The sequence below is a fragment of the Myotis brandtii genome, unplaced genomic scaffold, assembly GCF_000412655.1.
Source record: "Myotis brandtii unplaced genomic scaffold, ASM41265v1 scaffold143, whole genome shotgun sequence".
Classification (NCBI taxonomy): Eukaryota; Metazoa; Chordata; class Mammalia; order Chiroptera; family Vespertilionidae; genus Myotis; species Myotis brandtii.
In genome coordinates, this window is record NW_005355115.1 from 970,547 (window position 1) to 983,130 (window position 12,584).

General features: G+C 41.8%; 1 protein-coding gene across 1 annotated transcript in view; it reads right to left on the reverse strand.

Annotated features, from left to right (window-relative positions):
- ANKRD66 (ankyrin repeat domain 66) overlaps positions 1-10,181 on the reverse strand; it is a 13,172-nt gene extending 2,991 nt beyond the window's left edge. The window contains exons 1-3 of the mRNA XM_005860928.2: positions 10,141-10,181; positions 4,311-4,482; positions 1,454-1,682 (exon numbers count right to left, since the gene is read on the reverse strand). Of these exons, the coding sequence (XP_005860990.1) occupies positions 1,454-1,682; positions 4,311-4,473 (392 nt within the window). The 5' untranslated portion in view covers positions 4,474-4,482; positions 10,141-10,181. The remainder of the gene's footprint in view (positions 1-1,453; positions 1,683-4,310; positions 4,483-10,140) is intronic.
- Between the last annotated feature and the right edge of the window lie 2,403 nt (positions 10,182-12,584).

Below are 12,584 nucleotides of genomic sequence, written 5' to 3' on the forward strand. Positions count from 1 at the left end.
GAGAGAGAGAGAGAGAGAGAGAGAGATACAAACATCAGTGATGAGAGAGAATCATTGATCGACTGCCTCCTGAATGCCCTACACTAGGGATGGAGCCTGCAACCTGGGTATGTGTCCTGACCGGGAATCGAACCATTACCTCCTGGTTCACAAGTCAAAACTCAACCCCTGTTCCACACCAGCTAGGCAGAGCTTCATTTTTTTTTCTTTTAAAGCTGAATCCTTCTGATTGCACTCCTGAGAGAATATTTGTATCTTATAACCTGCAGGAAAGTAGGATTTATAGAAGACTTGCAGTAAATTCAGCAGCTTTTCAGTGGTTTGGGGAGAATAAGGGAACAATTAATCCCTAGAGAATGCTTGTCATTTGTGGTGGAGAATCTTAGCTGGTGATGAGTTGCAAATCCTGGAGAGTCCTGACTCAAGAAGATTGTGAGTTTTAAAAGAAAGCCCTAAAGTGAACTTATTCTCTTTTCCACTGTGCTGCCTTAGCCTGCAACATTACCTGTTCCTTTAAGATGCTTTAATTGCTAATTGCTTGCCATTTGATTTTGAGATTAGCGGAGATCACCAGGATAGTGGGAGGCTAAGGCCTGACCTGACCAGACCTGTGCTGAGTGGCAGGGTCTCAACTTTTTGAAATATTAATGAGCTGCAGGGCAACTGGTTTTGATTGAGATGACACCTGATTTTTTACACCTTGTTTTGATTTATTGTTTCTTTTGTTTCCCTGTCAGGTATTCCTACCCGTAACACGGGGTCTACAGAGCACAAGTGTTTTATGCAGGCTTGAAGCAACTCAAGCTGTGATCCATGGTATATGGAGGATGCCCAAACATACTAGTAAAATCATACTGTGACAGGTGGCATCCTTATGTATACATTTTTGTTCTTCTCTTTGATATTTTCCTTGGGATGGGTTCATACACATAGAATTATTCAACCAAAACAAAAACAAAATTAAAACTAAACTAAACAAAAATCTTTGATACATATTGACAGATTGCTTTCTCTAAAGAGTATACTCATTTACACTCCCACCGGTAGTGTATGAGTATGCTGATTTCATTGCAACCTTGTGTGCTCGCTTATTCAATGCATATTTGTGGAGTTCTCCCAATCTTCCAGGGTCAGGCATTTTTCAAAAGTGCAAAAGTGGCCCAAGCTGGTGTTGCTCAGTGGTTGATCCCTGGTCAGAGCACATGCCCAGGTTGCAGGCTCGATCCCCAGTGTGGGGCATGCGGAGGCAGCTGATCAATGACTCTCTCTCATCATTGATGTTTCTATCTCTCCCTGAAATCAGTAAAAATATATTTTAAAAAAACCTCAAACAATAGTTGCCTGGATTTCTTCATTTTATTCTCATCGACCTGAGATCACTGAGTCAGCAAAGACTTGATCACAAGCTCCTCTTTCCCTGCCCTTCCTAGAGTTGGGAAGAAATGGAACTTACTTCTCCAGGAATGCGACACAGGCTTTCTGCCCATAGATCTGTGCGATTCTCTTCGGCGTGTCTCCAAAGAAGTCGGGGGCGTCAATGGCGGCGTGCAATGCATGGAGCATTTTGAGCACAGGCAGATGGCCTGACTCAGCTGCAAAGTGAGCTGGGGTCCAGCCCACATCAGTTACCAGGCAGGGTCTGGCTCCACACTGTATGAGGAGCTTCATCACCTCCATATGCCCTTACATGCACCAAGAAGAAAGAGAAGGTTAAGATGAAAATGTCTCCGCTGGCCCAAGGCCACGGTTAGTCTAGAATTGAGGGGTCCTCAAACTTTTTAAACAGGGGGCCACTTCACTGTCCCTCAGACCGTTGGAGGGCCGGACTATAGTTTAAAAAAAAACTATGAACAAATTCCTATGCACACTGCACATATCTTATTTTGAAGTAAAAAAACGGGAACAAATACAATATTTGTATTTGCATGTGGCCTACGGGCCGTAGTTTGAGGACCCCTGGTCTAGATAGCACAAAAGAGGGGAAGACATTGGCCTTTGAGGCCCCTCCAGCTGCTCAGCATCATTCCCTCCTCCCTTTTTCCTCTCAGTACCCCACCCTTACCCCCAGGAACCAAGCTCTCACTCACCCAGGGGCTGAGGCCCTCTAAATATTCCCTCTACTCCCTCCCAGACACTCCCCTCCCAGCCCTGCCTAGAAATCTTGCTTTCTCTCCCAAGTCACTCTACCCCTGCCTATGTTGGCACTGGCAAGCTCCCTGCTTTTGGCAGTCTCCAGGCTGATTTCAAAAACAAATATTTCGCTACAGCATGGATGGACCTTGAGGGCATTTTGCTAAGCCAGATAGAGAAAGACATGTCAGACAGATACCGTATGATCTCACTTATATGTGGAATCTAAGTAACAAAAGCCAAGCTCATAGGTACAGAGAACAGATTATATTGGTGGGTTCCAGCTGTGGGAGATGTGTGAAATGGGTTAAGCAGTGGTCGGCAAACTGCGGCTCGCAAGCCACATGAGGCTCTTTGGCCCCTTGAGTGTGGCTCTTCCACAAAATACTGACTTCTGCGCATGGGCCACGAAGTTTCAATTGCACTGTACATGCGCGCCCGCACATGGTATTTTGTGGAAGAGCCACACTCAAGGGGCCAAAGAGCCGCATGTGGCTCGCGAGCCGCGGTTTGCCAACTACTGCCATGGGAGATCCAAAGATAAATGGATTCTGCAATTTACAAGGTCATGGGGATGTAATGTACAGCATGGTGACTGTAGTTAATAATTCTTGCCCAGCCGGGTGTAGCTCAGTGGTTGAGCGTCGACCCAGGAACCAAGAGGTCGCGGGTTCAATTCTTGGTCAGGGCATATGCCCAGGTTGCGGGCTCGATCCCCAGTGGGGGGCATGAGGGAGGCAGCCAATCAATGATTCTCTCTCATCATTGATGTTTCTCTCTCTCTTTCCCTTTCCCTTCCTCTCTGACATCAATAAAAATATATTTTAAAAAATAATAATTCTGTGCTGCCTCTTTGACAGTTGCTAAGATAGATCTTCAAAGTTATGACAAGAAAAAAAATTTATAACTAAGGGTGGTGATGGATGTTAATTTGACTTTTTGTGGTGATCATTTCACAATATATATAAAAATCAAATTATTATGTTGCACCCCTGGAACTGATATAATGTTATGTCAATTATACCTCAATTAAAAATATTTGAAGTTTCACTTACAATATAGCTAGCAAAGATTAATTATACAGGCTTTCTAGCCAGATAGATGGGGGTTCATGCCTGGCGATAAACACCACTTACTAACTATGGCACCTTGGACAAGCAACAGATGTCTAAGGCTCAGTTTTCTCATTTGTAAATAAAGGATATCACTACTTACCTCACTGAGTTCTAGTGAAGTACAAATGAAATCATTGATCTAAAGTACATAGCACAGTACTCAGCCTATGACAAATGTTTGCTAAAAGGTGCCCTAGTATAGCTACCATGACATTGTACTTAAATGTCTACAAAATCCTCCAACCTGATTTCTCTGCAGCCAGTCTTGCTTCCTGCCAATCCATTCTGCATACAGGAACAAAACATATTTTTAGAAAGCAAAGTGGACTATAATACTTTCTTACTTAACACTTTTCAAAGTTCAATGGTATTCTATTGCCAAAGGCCTTGACAAGGCCATTGTTGAATTTTTGCCATTTTCCTCCTCCAATTTTATAACTAAGCCATCGTTAGGCATGGGGGATACAGCAATGAACAGACGAAGTCCCTGTCCTACTACAGGAATAATGCTCCCATCCTGCTAGAGGTCAAGAGGGCAGAGGATTAATATTAATTGAGAGTAGACTATGTGCTGGGCACTGTATACCCATTATCTCACTGAGTCCTCACTACAAGACTCTAAGATAGCATTATTGTTCCCATTATGTAGATGAATAAACTAAGGCTTAGAGACATTAAATAACTTGTCAAGGTGCTACAACTAGTAAGTGGTGGTGCTCAGATTGAAATGTTCCATCGGACATCGATGTCTCTCTCTTTCTCTCTTTCTCTCTCTCTCTCTCTCTCTCTCTCTCTCTCCCTTCCTCTCTCTCTAAAAATAAATCAATAAAACAAATAAAAAATTTCCATCGGGCATCGATGTCTCTCTCTCTTTTTCTCTTTCTCTCTCTCTCTCTCCCTTCCTCTCTCTCTAAAAATAAATCAATAAAACAAATAAAAAATGATATCCTTGGTTGAGGATTAAAAAAAGAAATGTTCTTCCGGCTACCCCTCACAGATGCTGATCGGTACCTTCATGAACAATAGACTGCAGGGGATGGACTCTGCTTGGCATTGCCCACTCACCTTTGATTGCAGCCCAGTGAAGTGGGGTTCGGTCATTCCAGTCCACGTCCTTGTAGTTAGGGTCACAGAGACCTTTCTTCAAAATCTTTCTCACTAGAGTATAGTCCCCTGCAGCCACAGCTTGATGGAGCTTTGTCATGTCTGACATTCTCGTTAATTCCATGACAAAAACCTGTGGGAAAACATGCCACTTAGGAAATTATCTACAACCCTTTACTCCTAGTGAGGATTCTTTACCCTAAATTTGCATCCAGGGTTGTTTCATGTGTGTGCTCTGCGGAGTGTACATTTTAGATCTTAGCTACTGTGGTTGGTGCATGCCAGTCACCTGCCCAAAACTATCAATGGCTCTCCTCTGCCTACAGAACTCCAGGCTAAAGTCAGGGGCTGGAATTTGTTCTTTGGTCTCAAACCACCTTCCAGGGCTAGTAGCGTGACACTGATCTGATTGTGTATTTCTGTGCCTTAAGCTCCTCATCTGTAGAATGGGTGTAACTTGCCAGGGTTGCTGTGAGGATACAGTGACAATCCATGTGAAAAGCTTATTCTGGACACAGAACGTATACTCTGTGGAAATTAAATACTATTATTCCATCAATTCAGGAGGTAGACAATATATAAACATACAAATAAAATGGCTAAATTATTTACAGCATTAAGACATAAACCAACCGTTCTCCAATTATAGTCTATAGATGCTTAGGAAGCCCTGAGAGTTTTTTAGGAAGTCCATAAGGTCAAAACTACTTTCATTATAATATTAAAATGTCATTGGCTTTGTACACTGTACTGAAAATTGCCCTGATGGTTCACAAACAAAGGTGTAGAAAACTGCAGGCGCCTTAGCACGAAGAGGGGCAGAAGTGGGCAGTGGCCCAGGCTGGACTAGTAGTCATGGTATCCTTTACCACCACACACACGCATTTTAAAGAATAAAAAAGCTAGTTTCAGTAAAGAAACTAAAGCAGTAAGAATTATTCATTTTTATCAAATTTTTACTCTTGATTACATGACTTAGTAAAAGGAATTAAAAAATAATGAAATATATCAACGTTTGGAATGTCTGCAGAACTCTGTCAACCAGTATTTTCTGTAAAACAAGTGTATGATATTAGCAAATGCATGGGTACAGGGATCTATTCCAAACAGGCCAATGGATTTCAGTGTAATGAACTTTAGTTTAGAGTATGGAAAACACACAGACAATTTCAGATTCCACATAACATTTAAAGCACTCCCACTTGTCCAGTTTTGGTGTATATCAAAGAAAAATATTCACAATATTTGAAAAGGGTATAAAATACTCCTCCCTTTTTCAACTTCATATACGTTGTGAAACCATATTTTCTTTACGTATTTCAACCAGAACAACAAACTGAATGCAGAAGTAGATAGAGTACAGGTGTCTTCTATTAAACCAAATATTAAAGAGATTTGACCAAAAAAAGCAAAACAATGCCACTCTTCTCACACTGTTTTAGAAAAGTTATTTTTCATAAAAATTACAGTATTTTATTATCTTGTAGGCTTATGATTTTTGCAAATGAATTAATAAACATTTTTCAATGTTCTCAGTTTTAATTTCTAATATAGTAATTATTGATAACTATAATCCACATTTTAAAAACCCCTGTCTGGGCCTTGGCCAGTGTGGCTCAGTTGATCATCATCCCATGCACTGAGAGATCACTGGTTCGATTCCCGGTCAGGGCACCTGCCCAGGTTTCGGGCTCAATCCCCAGTAGTTGGTGTGTAGAAGGCAGTCGATTGTTGTTTCTTTCTCTCTCTCCCTCTCCCTTCTTCTCTTTTTCTGTCTAAAATCATTAAAAATATTTAAAAAACAAACAAAAAAACTTCCCTCTGGGATTCTCAGTAATTTTTAAGAGTGTAAAGTCCTGAGACAGAAAAGTATGAGAATTACCGATATAACAAAAAAGGGGCTGAGATATAGGAAAAAGGAATGATAAAAGAGCCCCTAGAGAAGGGGCTGTTAAAAATGTCTCTTCCATCTCAACACTGAAGTGAGATCTCGAGAAGCAGCAGCACCCAGGGCCTTCTAGAAATGCAAATGATTGGGCCCCAAATCAGACCTAGTGGGTCAGAAACTGGGGTGGGAGGAGCAATCTGTGTCATAGTGGGTCCTCAGGTGAGTCCGATGTGCATGGACGTATGAGGGCCGTTCCAGAGTGGGAGAGAAGAGAAGGAAGTACCATAATCCACAAGCAAGCCCAATGTGTTAGGATGGCGAGGACTTTCTGGAGACAGAGGAAAGGACCTCTCACCAACACTAGGAAGTAAAAGGCACTTCTCTCTGAAAACAACGTAAGCCGGGTCCCTGAAGGATGAATAAGAGTCATTTTGGGCACTGACAGTGGTGGAGGGTCCCAGCTCAGGCACATTCTGCAACGTGCAAGTAGCTCCACCTTTAATGTGTAGACCACAAACTTCTCTTGAAAAAGGTGAAATAGGACGTTTTTTTAGGCTCTGTAGACCACCAGGCAAAATCAAGACGGTTAGGTAACAAGAAAAACTCCTGCCCTGTTTATGGGGGAGGGGCCTTCCTGGGGGAGGAAGGGCTGGTGCTGGTGGGTGAGCATGCTTATTGACCGCCAGCCCTCAGCCTGAGACATTCTCAGGGCAACCTGCCAGAGTGGGAGGGGCCTGGCCTGTGGGAAGGTCACTCACTGGCCGGTGACGCCCAGATGCCAGCATGCTCTCTCTCCTCTCCAGGAGCCTGACTGTCACAAGTTGGTAGCTGGCAGGAGGCAAGGCAACTCGACTGGATTATGATTCTACTCAGTGCCCTGCAGTTGCCAATAGCAGAGTCCTCAAGGTGTAGGTGGTGACCAGCAGGACCCTGGGCAGCGCAGCAGCGGGGTCAGGAGGAATGTGCTGGGAGTAGAGAGGGTATGGGAGGCACAGAGAGTGACCTCAGCTGGCTCTCAGAGGCTCACCGTACTTGCCCAGTGAGGCCCACCTCCACAGGTGGTGACCATGCGCCTACAGAAACAGGGAGGGAGCCAGATTTGGCCTGTAGTTACCAACCTCTGGTGTATGTAAAGCATCTGGGATCTTGTTAAAATGCAGATCCGGACTCAGCTGGACTGGGATGGGCCTGTAACAAGTTCCCCAGAGCATCTAGTAGTTCACAAACCACATTTGAGTGGCAATGTCTCTGCATCCACAGGCGTTGGCGAGACCTAAAGTAAGGCAGAGGCAGTCTGGCTGGCTCCCTGGTGGGTGTAAACAACAGATGCCTGGGCCTCAGCCCAAAGTGGTTCAGCATGTCTGAGTGCGAAGGACAAGGACGGGCCTTTGTGCATGAAGTGGGTGCTGAGTATGTACATTAGGTAACAGAAGATGACACAGGATTTTATCTTCGTGGCTTGTTTGTCTTAGTAGAAAACCCTTATACTGGAGCATTCGATCAATGATAAGATAACATGGTGAACAGAGGTACTAGACAGCTTCTACCCTGCAGGTATCACAGAAAGCCAAACCATTTTTAGAATCAGTGCGTGGGAGCCTCTTTCTTTGCTTGCCATTCACACAAACCTGCAAGCAGGTTTACACTTAAATTAGCCCCATTTGTTCCACATTTGAGTTCACACCAAGGAAATTCCACAACTTCCCATGGATAACTTATAATGTAAGTAGACGTTCTCAATGAGTAGGTAGCTAAATTTATTTGCAGAGAAATTAACAAACTGATCCTAAAAGCTCAAATGCAAAGGACTCAGAATTGCCAAAGCAATCTTGAAAAAAAAAAAAAAAGAACAAAGTAGGATTCACACTTCCTGATTTTTAAACTTACTACAAAGATACAATAATCATGACAGTGTGGTACAAAGTATGCTGTGTGGCAAAAAGGTAGACATAGAGAAATGGAATAGAACTGAGAGTCCGGAAATAAACCATTATGTTTATGGTCAAATAATTGATTTTCAACAAAAGTGCCAGGAAAATTCAGTGGGGAATAGTCTCTAAATGGTACTAACACAATTGGATATCCAAAAGAATGAAGTTGGTCATCTACCTCTTGTCATATACAAAACTTAACTTAAAATATATCACAGACCTAAATATATGTCCTAAAACTAAAACTGTTAGGAGAAAACATGGTGGTAACTCTCCATCACATTGGGTTAAGCCAGGAGTGGGGAACCTTTTTTCTGCCAAGGGCCGCTTGGATATTTTTAACATCATTCTCGGAGCATACAAAATTATCAACTTAAAAATTAGTCTGCTAGATTGGGTCAAACATTTAATTAACTCACCCCTAATGTCTTGACAGGGCCTTAACATCATCTCGGAGCATACAAAATTATCAACTTAAAAATTAGTCTGCTAGATTGGGTCAAACATTTAATTAACTCACCCCTAATGTCTTGACAGGGCCAAACCAAACGATTATGCGGGCCTTATGCAGCCCATGGGCTGGACATTCCCCACCCCTGGGTTAGGCAATGGTCCATAGATAGGACAATAAAAGCACAAGCAACAAAAGAAAAAATTAAATCAACTGTATTTCACTAAAATTAAAAACTTATGTTCTGTAAATGATACCTTTGAGAAAGTATAAGCAACCACCAAATGGGAGAAAATCTTTTCAAATCATATATGTGATAAGAAATTTGTATCCAAAAAATATAAAGAACCATTAGAACTTAACAATAAAAAAACAAATAAGCCAATTAAAAATGGTCAAAGAATATAAACAGAAGTTTCTCCAAAACAAATATGCACATAGCCTATGAGCACACGAAAAGGTGCTCAACCCCATTAGTCATTAGGCAAATGCAAATCAAAACCATAATGAGACACCACTCCACACCCACTACAATAACTATAATAAAAAAGGCAAGTAATAACAAGTGTTGGTAAGGATGTAGAGCAATTGGGACCCTCATATACTGTGGTGGGAATATGAAATGGGGAAGCCACTTTGGAAAACAGTTTGGTAGTTCTTTAAAAGGTAAACATAGAGCAATTATATATGACCAGTAACTCCAATCCTAGGTATATACCTAAAAGAAATGAAAACATATGTCCTCATAAAAGCTTGTACATAAATGTTCACAGCAGCATTATTAATACTAGCCCTAAAGTGCAAACAATCCAAATTTCCATGAATGGATAAATGCACAAATAAAATGTGGGATATTCATACAAGGAATATTAATTGACAATAAAAAGAATGAGGTGGTGATACATGCGACAACAAGGATGACCCCTGAAAACGGGCTAAGTGAAAGAAGCCAATCACAAAAGCTCGCATGTTTGTATGATTCCGTTTATGTGAAATGTCCAGAATACGCAAATCTATATTGAATGTCGATTATTGGTTGCCTCGGGCTGGAATGAGGCGGGGTGGGAAGTGACTGGGAAGGAGTACAAGATTTTTCTTTGTGGTGATGAAATGTTCTAAAATTAAATAGTGGAGGGTGATACTTTTATAACTTTGAATACATTAAAAATCACTGAATTGTGTGCTTTAAAAAGGAGAATTTTATGTTATGTAAATTATAACTCAACAAAGCTGTTTGAAAAAATAAAGCATACTATAAATTAGATGCTTTCTTAAAAAAAAACACCACAAAGTTATTTGTAGAAAACATACAATTCACAAGCCTACCACCGACTACTAAACTTTAGCAAATTTCCCTTCACATGAATCCCTGTATATTTAAGTGCACTTGAATTTCTATCTTCCTGGTTCAGGTGTCTCAATGTAAAAAAGTAGCCAGTAATTATAAGCTCTAATAAATATGAATGATCTACAGTAACTGCAGTAAACATCTGAAGACAAGAGTAATATACAAATACTTACTGTCTTGTTTGAAACTGAGGTGCCCAGGGCTGGCAGGGAGTCTTAGCTGCCAAAGTCTTGTTGTTTCACACCATGGAAACTGATGCCTCCTTCCTCATTAAAGTCCTTCAATCAACCTCAGCTTCACTAGGCCGTGACTGTCCGGTGGATGGGGGCTGCCCCTCTGCTTTGCACTGAAACTGGTCAGCAATTCCAGTCTGCTCTGTAGTCCAAGGTGGTTCCTAACAAGTTCGTTTCAAATAGCATTTAATAAAGAAATATGAAAATTAAAAGTATGGTTGACAGGCCACATGACACTGTGGAGTAGTGGGGACAAGGTGGCCTCCTCACATTCAGAACCAGCTGGGAGATCTTGGGCAAAGCCCTTAACTTTGCTGAGCCTCTTTTTTCTCACCAATAAAATGAAGTGTTTACACCTTTCCCTGGGGCTGTGAAAGGTGAGTAGCTGAAATAATTTATGACCCACCTGGCACAAGGTAGAGAAGGCAGAGAGGGAGGGAGGGAGGAAAGGAGGAAAACTTTGGGTAGTTTCTCCTTGCCTCCTCTTTCTGCTCCATTACTCTAAGCATCTATCTTTAGGATGATGCTGGTCTAAAAGACCTTCTTCCTCCCTCCTCTCTTCCTTTCTCCTCTCTTTCTCTTTCATCCATCTATCCCATTCTTTTTTTCTCCCCTACCTTCTCCTCCTTTTCCTCTTCCTTCCCCTCCCCCTTCTTTTCTCTCTCTTTTTTTTTTCCCCTTCCTTTTTACATGTATTTCTGTATTTATTTTCTTTCTCCCCACATGTATTTATTGAATGCATTATATCTGCCAGACACTATACTGGGCCACATGGAGAACAAGGTACTACTCATTGTTCCTCTCTTCTTTGAGCCTAGAGTCCAATAAAAAAAGACAGACAATAAGAAAACAAATAAATGTATACCTGTAAAATTACAACTTCTACTAGTGTCGTGAACAAACAGTGGTCAGTGTTGGAGAATAATGGGGAAGGAGGGTGATCATGGATGTCCTTAAGTGGTGACATTTGAGCTGAGACCTGGCATGAGAGGAGCCAGGCATCTGAGGAGCTAGGGAAGGCGTTCCAGGCAGAGGGAGGGAAACAGCTTGGCTTAAGTGAGAAATAAAGAGGAGGAGGGTGTGGGTAGTCTGTGTGGTGTGGGGCAAGTGGAAGAAGATAGGCAAAGGCTAGATCATTCAGGGTCTCCTAGGAAACAGCAAGGATTTTGGATTTTATTCCAAGTACAAGGAGAAGTCATTGAAAGGTTTTAAGCAAGGAACAAGATGGTGCAATTTATATATATATTTTTAAGGTGACTTTGGCTTGTACATGGGGTAGAGACTAAAGAGAAACAAAATGAAAAACAGGATAATCACTGAGAAGCTTATTGCTGAAGTCCAGACAGGAAAGAGTAGTGGCTTGTTCTATTTGGCAGTGACATGTAGAGAAATGATTGAAATCAAGAACTATTTAGGGCCTGTCTGGGTAGCTCAGTCGGTTAGAGCTTTGTCCTGATATGCCAAGGTTGTGGGTTCAGTCCCCAGTCAGAGCACATACAAGAATCAACCAATGAGTGCATAAATAAGTAAGCAATGTTTTTCTCTCTCTTTCAAATCAATAAATAAAAATGTATTTTTAAAAGAATTATTTAGGAGGGACTTTTCACAGGACCTGTCAATGGGTTTTATATGAGTGATCAGGGAAATGGAGGGATCAAGGATGATTGTTGGGCTTCTGGTTTGACCACTTTGGTGTGAAGGTGGTGACATTTGATGGCATAGCGATGACTCGCGGCGGGGGGGGGGCAGGTTTAGGTAGCAGAAGGCTAATTTAAATTAAATGTTCTGTTTTAAATGTGTTAAGTTTTGGGGTTCCTGTAAGGCATCCAAATTATCAAATAGGAGACCAAAATTCTGTGGCTTTTGAGCTAAAGGTACACATTTGGAATTGTCAGCATAAAGGTGACATTAAAGGTAGCAGGTACAGAGAGGAGGGAGACCCAAGCCCTGAGGCCTGCCATCATTCAGAGATCCGATAGCAAAGGACGAATTATCAAAGAAGATTCAGAAGCACTGTCAGGGAGATAGGAGGGAAACCAGGGGAATATAGCCCCACAGAAACTAAAGGTTAAGAAGAGTAATGGGCAACCATGTCAAAGAGGGTGGGGTTTAATGAATGCCTATGACAGGCAGGAAAAGATTCAGATGAGACCCCTTGCCCAACCCCAAAGGGCTCAGTGTCTTATAAGCTTTCTAAGCACCAGAACAGTTCCAATTCAGCTTGATTTTATTCAACAAATAGATATTTTATAAGCAACTAGTAAGTGTGGAATGAGGCAAGGATTCAAGGACAGAGGCCTCCCCTCAAGGAACCTGCAGTCTAATAAGAATCCCATGGTAAGAGGTGGAGCTGTTGTCATTCACAAATTGCATGCATCTGGGGC